General features: G+C 39.7%; 1 protein-coding gene across 2 annotated transcripts; it reads left to right on the top strand.

Annotated features, from left to right (window-relative positions):
* The first annotated feature begins 3,864 nt into the window (after nucleotides 1-3,864).
* On the top strand, nucleotides 3,865-12,795 carry adrb2b (adrenoceptor beta 2, surface b). Of its 2 annotated transcripts, none has more exons than XM_085363923.1 (4): nucleotides 3,865-4,101; nucleotides 7,161-7,234; nucleotides 7,344-7,635; nucleotides 9,854-12,795. In XM_085363923.1, the coding sequence occupies exons 2-4, from the start codon at nucleotides 7,204-7,206 to the stop codon at nucleotides 10,887-10,889; spliced, it is 1,359 nt and encodes a 452-aa protein (XP_085220049.1). In that variant the 5' UTR covers nucleotides 3,865-4,101; nucleotides 7,161-7,203; the 3' UTR covers nucleotides 10,890-12,795. The 2 variants fall into 2 exon arrangements, with proteins under 2 accessions (XP_085220049.1, XP_085220048.1); XM_085363922.1 differs by having other exon boundaries at nucleotides 7,078-7,234.
* Nucleotides 12,796-15,127: the final 2,332 nt, after the last annotated feature.

Raw genomic sequence — 15,127 nt, 5'->3', positions numbered from 1 at the left:
AACCTATTAGCCTTGATAAGAAACCCATGCAACCACAGGCAGAACAAGCAAACCCCACAGAAAAAAAGACTGTACCAAGAAGCTACTTCTAAAACCGACAAGCAGCGTTAACCCCACTGCCCACCGCTACAAAAACATTTTCTCCAGTTTCCTTACAAAGATTTGCTCCTCATCAGTCGATTGCTGTTATAATTTGTTCAAATAAAATCTAATTTAAGTGCTTGTGAGGACAGAATTTCAGTCACTTTGACAAGCAGACAAAGAATCAACTGGTGCAGCGACATTTTAGAAACCCCTCCAAAAGGACTCGTGTGTTTTCAATAGTGTGAAATGTTGGAAAGGCAATGCGCACTCTATATATTACCAAACGGATAATTGCACAGATAACAGAAAGTAACGCAAAAACACATAACCAGACATCACTGTATCATATATTATATTAACACAATGAGGAACTGCTGGAAGTATTTGGCAAGAAATAAAAACATTGCAGCTAAAAATATCATTAGAGTGATGGCACATGGTTACCGCATTAATTTAAACATTTTACAATCAAGTTTACTGGCAACACTCAGCAACATAAGACTTTCTTTTAAAAATGTCAATGTACTGTGTCCTAACGTTCTTTCATTAAATGGGACTTTGGTTGAAAGAACTGGTGAGCTCAAGTGTCCAAACATGATGTATTGCTGAGGACAGATGAAAGAAGAAACTGACAAAAAGTAACAACAAAAGAGTGACGTGAATGAGGGAGCAGCTCTGGATGGATACTTTTTGAAAGTGTGACGAGGAGAGAACGTGTGAAGAGATAGAGGAAAAGATAGGACGCAGATGGAAGAGGCGCCAAGAGGAATGTGACAAGAGGAAGTGGCCATACTCTCTGTTCTATGTCTCTTTTCCCAAAAGAGGAAACATTAAAGAGCAGAAAACACAAACATAACAATAGAAATATTAGACTTTTTATGTGTATGTCAGACGAACACTGGTGCCAGCTGTGGTTTCCTCAGTGAACTGAGTGCAGGCTCAGCTTTATGAGAGCTTTCATTTGCACGCTCGGGATGATTGTTGTCTTCTGCAGTACAGACCGTAGGGTGGTCGGAGCATAACTGACTAAGATCCTGAATTTCAATCATGCTGCTCAAATGTTCAGCTTTATCTTCTACCAGTACGTTTGGACAAGAGGATGTTGCTCTGGGCTCTCTGACAGACATGCTCCAAAAGAGGCCATAAAAAAGGGAAGAAGCGAGTGCTCGTGTGATGCTCTCACTGCAGCGTGTTTCTTGCTTTTCATATACAGCTAAAAGTCTGAATGGGCTGACAAAAAAAGTATTGCCCTAATAACATAACAAAACATAACCCATCAGTGGTGTATATTTTTAGATGATATAATTGCTTTGGAGAAGCAATATGTATATATATTATCAGACAGAGATAAGCCACTTTGCAATTTTGAGACGCTGATGCTCAATCAGCCTGCTGAAGCATCTTTATCTAACTGGTTCACATCTGAGTGGTTTCAATGCGCCGCGCATGTGGGAGTCTATTGTTCACGACATGTAGGTCATCATGAGCATATAAAATGACGGCTTGTGGTGATCAAGTATGAGAAATTCTCTACATGAAAGCCTTGCTGGGTACATTCTGTGGTGTGTGGGAACCTTTAGGTGCTTCCTGTTGCACGCATCACCTCCTTGAGATATAAGGTTCAGGGAAGACAGAAGACCTGCATTTGCAGCTTCAGTGGAGTTCATTCTACCCATTTTGGTTAATGCCAGATGCCACCAGATCCGTTTACCTCGGAAGTCAGATGTCGGAACTTGGCAGTGACGTCACTGCTAAGTTGAGGGTGTTCCAGTGGTAAAGTCAGATAAGCAAGAAAAAATTGGTTTTTGATTGCTTCTCGGCAAGGTAGAGCAATTCATGCAGAGGAAAATTTTGAATGATCAGTTCTGACTTCCAACTTCAACTGGAACACATTAAGAGTCTTAACGTAGTAAGCACACAAGGTGGCATGATGGAAGGTGCAGGATTTGACTTAATGTCATAACTCAGTTGGGTGGCTCTCTACGAGGTAGCCTCTTTCCAAAACATTTTAGTGGCCTAACATTTGGTTGGGTATGATTACTGACACTACCACTGGTTGCATCAGAGGCATTCACGATCTTGAGCACTGGGTTGGTTTTTTATTTTGTATGTACACTGTATTTATGATTACTAGAGATCACAGATCACATTAACAGCTTTGTACACTTATGGAGACTTACCTTGAACGCTTAAAAAAAAAATTTTTTTTGGGCAAAAGAGTAATCGCAGTGTTTTGTTTATATGTGACCAGTGGTGACTTGTCTGTGCTGTGATGGATCAGTGAAATGAGGAACACTGATGCACAAATGTGAAGCAGCAAAGTTCATGTTCTATTGTGGGTCATTTTCATTATGAATACAGTTCATGCAGCACAGTGAAAAAGTAAGTACACCCTCAGTGCTTCCTTATGAATTAAGTTGGTAAGTGGCAGCCAAGTGCTGCTAATGAAATCTCTTTGATTCATTGATCATCAACAAGTGTGAGCACCTCTATAAACACTGAGATTTTGGCAGTTTGATGGTCTGGAGCGTTCAGTGTGTGGTAACACACAACTGCCATCCCTACATACTGTACATCCCCTCAAGGTGAATTGGCTGGGACCATGCAATGTTCAGGGAAATAAAAACAACAACAACAAAACGAGCGCTACATTCCAAACCTCACAGGCCTCAGGAAGCATGTTAAAAGTTAAAACACAATTAGAAAAAGATGTAACAAACCTGGATTCATTGGAAGGGCAGCCAGGAGAAAGCCACCTGTCTCTAAAAAGAACATAGCAGCATGGTTAAAGTGTCCTTAGCTCCTACCAAAGCGAAGATCTTTGGCTATATTTCACAGCACCCCATTTGGCAAAACCAAACCCAGTATTTCTGCACCTCGAACAATGGTGGTGGAGAGATAATGATATTTTGCAGCCACATCATCTGGGGACCTTGTGGTGTAAACGAAAGCTCAATGAACTGAACCAACACTGCAATGAAGAGTGTGCCAAAAGTCCCCCACAAGCATGTGAAAGATGGATAAAGTCATTCTACCAGCTACTGAATCAAGATGTGCACTTAGTTTTTCACAGGACTGTGTAGTGGTAGAGAAATCAAGGAAATAACTCATGAATTGATGTCTTTTAGAAAATTCAAAATTACATAATAAAACACTTTGTTTCCCTCATCCACTGCCTCTAAGTTTGTCTTAATGAGACTTCATGTAGTCCACATTGTATTAAACATTTTAATATAAAATTATAAATATTAAAATCAGCCCTGCAGTTTGGAACAAAGAAACAATCTAATTTAAGGTTTAATGCAACAAGAGACTGGTGAATGGATGTTTAGCCTTGACTTTCTGTCTGAGCATGCAAAGTGATTCTTATTATATCCTCATACTGATACTGAATGCGCAGGTTATGGGAATACAGTATAATGCCATATTCAGTTTGAATAGTGTTGCTGTTATGTTTTGCACTGCTGTGGTGCAGAAGTACAGCTAAACAGCAGCCAAATACAGAAGTCTGTGGTTTTGTTTGGCACCTCCTATGTGAGAATGTGAGGAGGGTGGTGCTGAAAAGAAGCTCAGAAAAGCTGCCCTGAATAAATAAATGTTAAAACCCTAAGGTTTCCCAGAGAGCACTGGGTGCTGTCCGGCTGTCAGTGCACTGCAGACATATGATATATAGCAAAAGCCATTCCTTGTCCTCTGATAGGCTACTATCCTGCTGTGATGTCATCGTGGCTTGCTTATAAAAAGGCTGACAGACTCAGCTGCTTCAAAGGGGCAAGTGTGCTTGAGACCTGAAAGTGTTTATACATGTGTGGGAACAGAAACAGGGCGCGAGACAGAGCACGCGCGTGTGTGTTTGTCTGTGCATGTCAGTCGCACACTAACTCCTGAAATTAACAACTCAGCAAAAAATGAAGAAGAAGCTGCTGGCAGACACTTTATTATGAATCTTTGTGTGGTGGATTTAAAAGCTTCTGGAGTATGAAATCACTGGACTGAAGAAGAGGACAAAGTCTGGAGGTAACAATTAAAGAACACCTGAAAATAAAAGTCTGTTTTACAAAGTGCCAATCTTGCAGGCAACCTATTTGTCACGGGTGGAAGCACCACTCTCTGTGATTTATTTGGACTTATCAAAGCAGTGAAATTAATATAGATTTAAAGTAAATGCTAAGGGATCAGTGCAGATAAAGAATCTTCAAGTTTTTCTAGTTTTACAAGACTATTTGACGATGAGATTGTTTAAAACATGTGCACCTAACTCTGACATCACAGGAGATTTGAAGATTACCTATCATATAATCGTTTAAATTGTCTGACAAAAGCTACAGATATCATTGATTTTCTTCCTTTTCTTCCTGTTATTATGGTATCAGGACAGAAACTTGTTTATCTTTTCCTAGTAAAGCATGTGTCATTTTCACAGTTTGCTCTACCGCCATCTCTTTATTTTACCGATGACAGCAAAAGCTGGGTGTTCTCTCTCTCTGTGTATTTTCCACACACTTGCAGCTTCATGCTTATATTTGTGCAAGAGCTTTTGTGTGTTAAGTGCTCAGTGTACTTACTATCGCCATGCTCCCTCAGCCTAAATATTGGGACTTTTACATCTCAGTAAATCTTTTGTGATTGATTCGGTCTCAGCTGTTTAAACAGTTTTGCTTAGGGAGGCGATTGGAGTCAGTTTTCCAAGTTTGACTTGGTATTAATGTGTGCAACCACCTCCTGCAGTACTGATCCCCTCTGCAGGGGTAGTGCAGGGGTCATTAAGGCAAAGAGTAACAGGGTAAGTGACTGGTGTTGTGAGAAAAACAACAGCGACTGTCACATCATGTAAACATAAATGAATCATGAAAGTCTGATTTTTGTGTGTGTAGTGCACAATCACACACATTATTGTCTAACAGAACTCATTTCAAAGCACAATTAAGGAAAATGCTATTTTTAAAAGGAGTCTGCACTTACCTTTCCAGCAGATCCATCATTTTCTCTGCACTTTTAGTTCGTATTTACTAAAATGTTAATGTGCTGACTTAGGGACGTTTTCCAAGCAATGACGAATGTTCGCACAAACACGCTGCTGTGGACGCAGACGGCATGATTGACAGCATACCTGCTCTCCAAATTAATGTGCGGTGCCTCGCACTTGCAAAGTAATGACACCGTTTAACTTTCATGTTTAGACGATTATGCCACTTACAGGATGACTGTCATAAAAACAACAATCGCCCGACATTTAAAAAGCATCCCAAAATTCAACACTTTGCTCATTGACCCTGGGAGAACTGGGTAAACACTCGTGAATCAATGCACCTCTTTACTGCTGCCAATTAACATATGTTGTGAGTGTTTGGACTGCATTGGAATAAAGGCAACATTCACATGCATCTAAGTGCAAATGCACACAGAAGATCCAGTTGGCCAAACAGCCTTACGATTAGCATTAAGACATAGATGTGTTCTTCTCTTAATTGCACATATTGGAGAAAAGCAAAAATAAGTCAAATGCCACCTGTGAAGGGCAAATAGTCCATAAGTAGCAGACATTTAGTATCTGTCTACTACTCATGGACTGTCCAGACAGGATGACCATCCCCCGACAGGGATCTACATCAGAAGCGCAAACAAGGATCGCCATATGTCTGCTGTCAGTTAGATGCCTGCTGTGGAAGAGCATTTATATTCAGTCTTGTTTTTATTATTACTATTTATGCTGGAACATGACTAGAAATAACATTGAGGAATAAATGCAACTGATGCCAAAACTGTACTGTTATGTATTTTTTAATGTATCACTGGAATATATCTATATCACCATCAGAGCAATGTGGGGATTATTTATTTAAGCTGCCTGTTGTTGCTCTGCCATGCACTGCTCCTTTGCAAACACCAGTATACGGGCTCCTGGAGCCTATATAGTATTTCACAAGCCTTGCTCTTCCTCAGCATCAGTTATTTGTGCTTAGTAACACCCTGAATCGAAAGTGTACACTCTGTACCATGGCACTAAGATTAGTGTGTAGAGGAAGTCCTGATGGCCTAGTGGTTTGGACAAGGACATTTACTTCCTGTAAAAGTTTGCTGCTCACTTTTCTCCTGTTTTCTGTCACTGCAGTATTCATTATCAGTTTAAAAAAAAAAAGAAAACTAATAATCTACATGTTGGATGCTGATACATGACATTATATCACAGGACGTATGTTGTCACTGGGGAGGATATGTTTAAATCATGACAATATAGAGGAACATATAACTTCCTCTGTGAACACATATACACAGTATGTATGTTTCGATAAGATAAAAAGCAGGCTAGCTCTCATCCACAGACTTCTGTGAAAGCTATTTTTCATCAAATACTGCTCAAAGTTTGATATCTTTTCATTCTTTGATCATCCTGGCAGAAAGAATGATCTGTTGGAATACAAACAGCTTAAATATACTCCTGTGTGTGTTAATGGCACTTTAGGAGCACAATCATCTGTCTGTGCATTTACTTATGTAAGCACTATTATATAACAAGGGCATTTAGTGTCTTCATTTACATGTGTTGCAGGAGCCATCCTCTTGCTTTTACCAGCACTGGCATTTGCTTTTTTGTTTTAATGGCATTAATGGTGTAAAAAAAAAAGGAATACCCTTATTTGTTAAAGAAGGCCAAACAGATCAAAGGGTCACATGTAATCTTATTCAAAAAGCATCGGAGCCCGAGCAGATAACACCCCACTAGGAAGTGTGTGTGGACTAGTTGCAGCCAAATGCTGATCCTGTGGACTGAGGCTACACCAAAAAAAACATACAAATCCCATAAGCTGCTGCACAAACTGCTAAAAGCATGACAAACACAGAGGCATACCAAGGAACAAATACAAGCTGTCCAATCTCTTGTATACCTTTTAAACGTCTTCCCTACTAAATTGATCATGCATGCAAAACAATCAGTTTATGTGTCTTTATCTTTCGTGACCAAAGCTGTGTTTTTGTGTGTTTTCACTGTAGATCATGGGAGGTGTGAGTACTGTGTTAGCACAGACTAACCATTCACAGCACAGTAACTTCACCCAGGTCTTCAATTCTTCTAGACCAGAGTACAGTGATGCAGAACTCGTGCTGCTTGGTGTTGCTATGGCCATTCTGGTCCTGGCTATAGTTTTCGGTAAGCTGTGACTCTTTCGGTTCAATCAGATGACGGCTTTTATTTGAAATGCGCTTTTACAATTGATCCAGTTCATAGTTTCGAACACAGTTTGCTTTCTTCTACACAGGAAACGTGTTGGTGATTACCGCCATCCTGCGGTTTAAGCGGCTCCAGACTGTCACCAATCTTTTCATTGCCTCACTGGCTGTTGCTGACCTCATCATGGGTGTGGTTGTGGTCCCCTTTGGCTCTATCTCCATCCTGCGGGGAGTCTGGCAGTTCGGAAATTTCATGTGTGATTTCTGGACAGCGACCGATGTGCTGTGCGTGACTGCCAGCATCGAAACGCTTTGTGTGATCGCACTGGACCGCTACCTTGCCATCACCTCGCCGCTCCGCTACCCAACACTGCTCACCAGGTACAAAAGAGATGGAGCTTGACTAGTATGTAGTATGAGGTTAGATCAAGCTGCTACTGCAAATATCGCTACATTTTCAAACTTTCAAAGATGTTGCACACTTTGTTAAACCCAACCAGTGATGTCACATCAGGTGCTTTCTGTCTCCTGTTAAAGGCAAACACTGTTGACACGTGTTGCGGTACAACCAGAGTTGCAACATACTGGAAAATATGAGACTTGATTTTATTGTATTTGTTACAATGACAATGAAGATATTCTGATTCTCAAATACAGTCGTGGTAAAATATGGATATAGTAACATTAAAATAATCGTTAGCAGGTCTTAAAATTAGTTAAATAAAACTTTCAATGAACAACAATACATTGGACATATTACACTGTGTGACTGTTTATTATACAAAATTAATGCCTGATCGCAGAAGCAGTGTGTGAAAAACTGAATACTTCCTTACTGCTTCCGTTGGGATTAACAGGGTAGGTAGCAGCCAGGTGCTGCTAATCAAATGCACTTCAATAAATGTGTAATCGCCTCAATAAAAGCAGATGTTTTGGCAGTTTGCTGGTCAGGAACATTCAGGTGTGTGTTAACACAATGCGAAGAAGAAAAAACATCAGCAGTGATTTTATGGACGGGGTTATAAGGCCATTTTTAAACAATTTGAAATCCATCATTCTAAACTGAGAAAAAGGATTCACGAGTGAAAAACATTCGAGACAGCTGCTAATCTTCCAATGACTTCTCAGCAAATTCCTCCTGTTGGACCGTGCAGTGCTCAAAGAAACTGCAAAATACCCAAGAGCTACATCTCAGACTCTGCAGGCCTCAGTTAGCATGTTAAATGTTGAAGTTCGTGATGGTACAATTAAAAAAAGACTTAACAAGCATGGCTTGTTTTGGCCGAGTTGCCAGGAGAAAGCCTCTTCTCTTGAAAAAGAGCATAGCAGCACAGCTTCGGTTTGCAAAGTTGCTTTTGAACAAACCACAAGACTTCTGGAACAAAGTCCTTTGGACACATGAAACCAAAGTGGAGATTTTTGGCTATATTGTGCAGCGCCACATTTGGTGAAAGCCAAACACAGCATATTAACACAAGCACCTCGTGCAAAATCTCAAGCCCACTTTTTGCGCCTTGGAGTCAGTGAGTCGATCATGAACTCTGTGTACCAAAAGTATTTTAGGTCAAATTCGATCATGCAACACGACAATGATCACAAGCACAGCAGGCAATCTTCAATGACTCAAAAAGAAAAGATGTTCTAACTCAGTCAGATCCAGTTACTGTCCAGACTTCCAGCTGATTGAAATTCTGTGTGACCTTAAGAGAGCTTTGAGTAAATGAAAACCTGCTCACACTGATGAACGGAAACACCTCTGTAAAGAAGAATGAGTCATAATTCCCCCACAATGATGTGAGAGACTGATAAAGACACACAGAGAAAGACTATTTCAAGTCATTGCTGCTCAAGGTTGTTGTGCAAGCGAATAATTCATGTTTTTTTTACACACTGCTTCCACATATTAGCTTTGTTTTTATTGCAGAAATAATGACACAGTGCAACATGTCATGTGTTGTTGTTCATCTCAAGTTATAGTTACCTCGTTATAAGACATGATGATAAAGACTAGACAGTGTTTAAAAAAATAAATCCTGATATGTAAAACCTTAGAAATTATAGATGCTGTACTTCTTTTTTCTTTTTTTACCATTATTATATCTGACTCAAATTCATCAAATTAATACATGTATAATGTAGGTAACAGTAAAGAAGAAAAGCCATTATCTTAGTGATTAGCCATTTTAAATCTGAATGAATCAGAAGGACATATTTAGCAGAATATAATTAACCAGACCCCAAACTCATAATTACCCACAAATACGTTACATATAAAATTTAAAAGGAAGCTTAAGTAGACCACCAAACTGAAAAAGAGTGTATTTGGCATATGACATGGGGAGAATGAGAAGAATGAGGCATGTTATCTCTGCATGACGCAGTGCAGCTCATGTTACCTGCCTGAGCTAGATCCTGGGCTTAGCTGTAGTTAATTTAGAATGTAGTCATGGCTATTATGTTGCTTTTAGAGCTCTTTTACATTTTTGGACAACCAACATAATATTTAACTAAGAAAATATCTCTGTGTTGTCACTCACGTCTACTGTTTGCAACATTCTTCACTTCTCTGCACACTCTTTTGTCTCCTGCTGATAACCAGGGGTCGAGCTGTTGCAGTGGTGCTCGCAGTTTGGGTGGTGGCCTCCCTCATCTCCTTCCTACCCATACATCTGAAGATGTCGGTGTCACATGATCACATAGCTCTCTTATGTTTGAAAGATGAAAACTGCTGTGAGTTCAACACGAACACGGCATATGCAGTGACTTCTTCAATTGTATCATTCTACCTGCCACTGGTGGTGATGATTTTCCTGTACACCCGCGTGTTCCAGGAGGCTCAGAAACAGCTGGAGAAGATCCGAGGAAGGGAAAGACATATGTATAACTTGCATTGCGCTTCACAGTTTGCTTATCCTGATGATAGCCCTGCATTAAATCAAAGCAGGACAGGAACTGAGGTGGGAGAAGAAGCAGGAGACGATAGTCTAAATATGCAGAACCCAAGTATGGACACTGGTAAAGAAGAAAAGGGGAAAGAGAGCAGATTGAGGACAGACAAAGGGGACGGAAAACATTCGGCCACAAAGCGTCTTAGGTTTTCTCTTAAAGAGCATAAAGCTGTAAAAACTCTGGGTATCATCATGGGAACTTTCACACTGTGTTGGCTACCATTCTTCATCCTCAACATCCTCAGAAACATACTCAGCCTGAAAAACATTGAGGTACCCTTTAGACTCCTCAATTGGCTTGGATATTCCAACTCAGCCTTCAATCCTCTCATCTACTGTCGCAGCCCCGATTTCAGGCACGCCTTCCAGGAGATACTCCATTTGAGGAGTAAGGGAAGACAGTGGAGCATAAGGAGACTATTGGGACTATGCAGCGAGAACAGCGGTTATCCCCCACAAAGGCTGAATGGGAACTCAGCTCTTACTGATGTTACAGAGCTTGACATTCAGCATTCTAGATGGAGGGGCAGTGTGGAGAGTTCAATTCAAGGCAGCTCACTGAATCTGGCTCCTCCATCTTCTTGCTCTGAGCAAGTTTTAGATGTAGCTCCAGGATCCTTGACCAACGGGCAGGCAAACCGTTCTGCCACCTGGAGCTGTAAGGACAGTCTGAGTTCAATAGCTTGACCAATTAGAGCATTAGGATTCCCATTGTGTGTGCAGTAAGCACCGATTTGTTGAAGTTAATAATGTTTGTGTTTGAGAGTTGAGTAACTCAACCTTTTGGTCTTTTATAAGGCCACGTTGTCAACGTTTTTATTTATGATCCAGGGTCCGATTTTTCCTCATAATGGCGTGAATCAAGAAGGCAGCTAGCTACATGGGCAAACTATATTCAGCAGTGTCTCCTTTCAAACAGGTATGAAGTTTGTCTCGATCATGAAGGCATCATGCTGTAGCTTATTTAACGAAAAAAGGGCAGTTTTTTGGTTCACGAGCTTTAAACACAGGAAAAGTTTGCAAAGCAGCGCCTTGAAAAAAACTCACAAAGTGACATCAAACATTATCAACTTCCTGAAATTGGAATTACTACAGGGATGATATTGGTACCAAATAAAACATGTTTTAAGAGTACTAAAATATCATGCATGCTACTTCATTCCAAAATGCTCCTCAACTAAAGTCATGAGATTACCTGTTGCTTAAAAACAGAAGAGGAGTGAGCCGTCGGCGAGGTTGCTGCTTCAAATCACTGCACATTGTCAAAAAGATCATTGTCCTCATAATAAGAGTGCAGCACAGCAGCATTAGAATGTACTGGAGAGCACTGAATGCTCTGTAGGTGCAGTAACATTTGAGAATGTTGAGCAGAAAGAGGACAGAGTCAGAACATTAAAGACTTTCAACTACTGTTGATCATTAACAGCCCCTGAGTTATCAGGTGGGATGAATAAGATTCGCATCAGTAGATGTACTTCTACACCTCCCAAAGCTAATATTTATTTTAGAATCAATGTCAAAATCCTACATTGCCTTGTTATCTCATTCACAAGATTTCCTGAAAACTTCTGACCTTGAGGTCAAGGTCTCTGAGATTCTGACTCGTTCGAGATTTTTATCAATTTGAATATCCTGCGTCGCCTCGTTCTCAAGTTATCTCCATCACAAACTTGAGTGTCTACCTTGCCCGCCCACTTGCCAGGGTTACGATAATACTCAATCAGGTTTATACAGCTGAAGGGTAAAAATGAATTTTAGAATAAGTAAAAGTGTTTTGACAGAACATAATGTGTTCTTGCAAAATACCATCAAAATACCAGATGAGGACTACCTGTCTTGAAAAGCTGCCACAGTAATGGAGCCTTTTAAGTCAAAAACGGTGGTTTCTTACATTGTTCCACAAAGGATTAAATGTGAAATTTAAATAATATTTGCAGTTAAAATAAACTTTTTTTTCTCAGAAACCAAAGTTTATGTACAATATCAAGATAAACTCTCCATGAACCAGAACCCAACAGGACTGAGATAAAAAAAACTACATGTTTGCCCAGTGGCCCAAGGTTTTATTTGAAACGGGGAGTATATTTTAAGGCTCGCAGTTTGCCTGTTTTCTTCATTCCTTCTAACAAAACTCACAATTGGTCTGTAGTTATTTGGTGGTGTATAACTGTGTATCAGATAAACATGTGAGACCCAAACTTGTGACTGTCATGAGTGTCCTCCCCATGTGTTGGCTTCCTTTCATCACGTATTCCCTTAAACTATATCCCCCACTTTGTCCCTCCACCAACAACACCATGAACCCACGCTTTCCTTTTATCCTGTCTGCTTTTGCTCTGTTATAAGTACGAACGGTGCACTCTGTCACAAGAGCTGGGAGATCTTTTTTTATGTAGTTGGATCTGGTTCAATAACATTGTCTGTTACACTCCCTGTAAAAACATACCAATCAGGTTACACATATTTTAAGTGCTTACTTTATACATCGCTCTCAGCAGAAGCTTTGCAGAAACAAAAAATTTGTTTGGATTAGTCTTTCTTTCGCCATTTCCTAAATTCAAAGTGATGATAATAAATTTGTCCAAATACGAAGCAGAGCAAGTCAGACTGAAAATGATCTCTCTTGTTCATCTTTTATGTGCACAAATAATTATTTGATATGTGATTTTTTTTTAAATACTCTTGAACAATGTCAGTTACTGTAAATATCACCTACATGTATCTGTCTCAGTGTACAGTATGTTTACAGTATGTGAAAATGAGTATTTTTTGCAATGTAAAGCTCGAAACATCCACAGAATCTTCTTAATGTACTGTTGAAATTTGGATTACCTTTCAGGTGGGTGTTGTTTTTTGCATTGGGGTTCAAGTTCATTAAGTTATGGGAAATAAAACAGGTAGAATAACTGAAGTGTGCCTTTTGATGATAACTGAACTTACTGAAACGGACTTGATAAATCTTACATTACACCATAAAAAAGAGTTTTAGTGTAAAATTTTATAAAAAGTTTTCTCTGTACTTTTGAAATCGCACTTTTTAACCACATACAGAAACTTAAACAAAAAAACAAACAACGTACTGACTGAAAATTGCTCCTCATTTTCTGTTTTTTAAAGGAACTTTTTTGTCAGTGACATGGGAAAGAGGAGATCATGAATTTTATCCAGTTGATACATATGGACCCTACAATAAAGCACCAAAACATGAGGCTACAGTAAGTAAGAAAGAAACAAAGAAAGAAAAAAAAAAAAAAAATATATATATATATATATATATATATATATATATATATATATATATATATATATATATATATATGATGATGTGCCGTTAGCATGCAGTTATTTTCTCAGTTACAGGTTACGGGGAAATCTGGGTGTATTTTAATGTCACTGTATTTATTCCTTAGATAAAATAAATAAAACACTGCTAATCCGGTCCTTCCTAGCTTTGTCTTAGCCTTAGCACTCACTGAAACAATGATGCTTTTCAAGTAGCCAGTGGAAAATACAACTCAGTTACATGCTGTTGACCAAGCATGTCTAAAATATTATACAAGAAATTTCCACAACTGTGGAATATTTAAGGAAAATGCTTCCTCCAAATCCTCTCAGGCTGTCCAGTAAAATGACATTGAAGAAATGTGATTTTCACTGTGCTGCACCTTTATCCTTTTAAACTAACCCCTGAGACAGGAGCTTTTTGTGCTTATTCAGTCATCCAGGTTATTCATGAAGACTCCGCTGTCACGTATGCATTCAAGTTAAAGGTTACGTGCAGGTGGGGTGGGTTGTGTGCTGTGAGTTTGGCGTGAGTGCATGTGTGTGTGGGTGCATGTGACACATAGTGACAGCTGCAGCTGGTCACAGCAGCTACAGTATCAGCTGCTGGAGAGGAAATACAATCAGCTTTGCTGCCTCAAAGCACTCATACACACTTCTTTACCCTCACACATGAAAACAAACTGTGGATGTGTCCAAGTGTGTTTGTGAAGTTTGACCCATTTCCAATTTAGGTATTGGAAGATTAGCGTGTGGAGGCATCCTTTTTTTGGTGCGTGTCCAAAATGTTAACGATACTGTTGGTGTCATGATTACCTTAGATACTATGCAACTGAGCTCTATATGTGTGGGTAGGAGTGCCTTATGTTTATGTATGTTTTTGCACACAGCCACCACAGTCGGCACGTAAAACATGAGTGTAGCCATCTGTTTGTTAAGTCCCAGTGTGAAGTATTACACCAAGCTTTTTGTCATCACCATCTATCTAGAACTGCATTTCACAAAACGAGGCAAGTCGGAGTCTCGATATCCAACAGAGGTTTCTCTCATGACAGCATATGCATATTTTTCAAGAGTTGTCGGCCATCTTGGATGTGATACAGTCACCAGTTGCAAGGGGAAAATGTGCATTCCCAGACTGGTTGGCAAGTGGTTGGTGTACGTTGCTGCTCTAGATGGTGCTTTAGCTAAAACCTCCTTGTGCTTTCTTTGGTCACTAACAGGCCACCACGCTTGCCTCACTAACCCCAAAATGCTTTTCTGGCATTTTGGAGGCATGACAGTGCAACAAATTTAACCCAATGACAGCTAGCAACCTCCACAAGCCACTGCCAAGCAGTCAGGGAGTACATGTTTACTTACAACCAGTATAACATCCAGTATGGAGGACTATATCTTCAAGCTCCTCCAAGTCCAGACCCAAGTCTCAAGCACTGTGTACATGACATCACAAATGAAACATCAACAGACTTATTTTGGCTACCAGACAAGTTTCCACTGCTGGAAAAAATCCAAATTCCAGTCATCAATTCATTAACTTTACTTTGAGGAATAAACAGCATGTTAGTTGTTTATATACAGCATATAGTATATACAGTATGGTACCAACATATAAGTACTTTCTATTTCATAAAATAAGGTTA

The sequence above is a fragment of the Diplotaxodon limnothrissa genome, linkage group LG10 (genome assembly GCF_057381915.1).
Source record: "Diplotaxodon limnothrissa isolate DT_005_m linkage group LG10, D_limnothrissa_male_GT1.1, whole genome shotgun sequence".
Classification (NCBI taxonomy): domain Eukaryota; kingdom Metazoa; phylum Chordata; class Actinopteri; order Cichliformes; family Cichlidae; genus Diplotaxodon; species Diplotaxodon limnothrissa.
This window is presented reverse-complemented; position numbering and strand designations above follow the sequence as displayed.

Excerpts from the sequence above, each read along its gene's own strand:
- adrb2b (XM_085363922.1), top strand. The coding sequence starts at position 7,081 with ATGGGAGGTGTGAGTACTGTGTTAGCACAGACTAACCATTCACAGCAC. Across the intron at positions 7,235-7,343 it reads GGTCCTGGCTATAGTTTTCG|GAAACGTGTTGGTGATTACC; the intron begins GTAAGCTGTGAC and ends TCTTCTACACAG. Across the intron at positions 7,636-9,853 it reads TACCCAACACTGCTCACCAG|GGGTCGAGCTGTTGCAGTGG; the intron begins GTACAAAAGAGA and ends GCTGATAACCAG.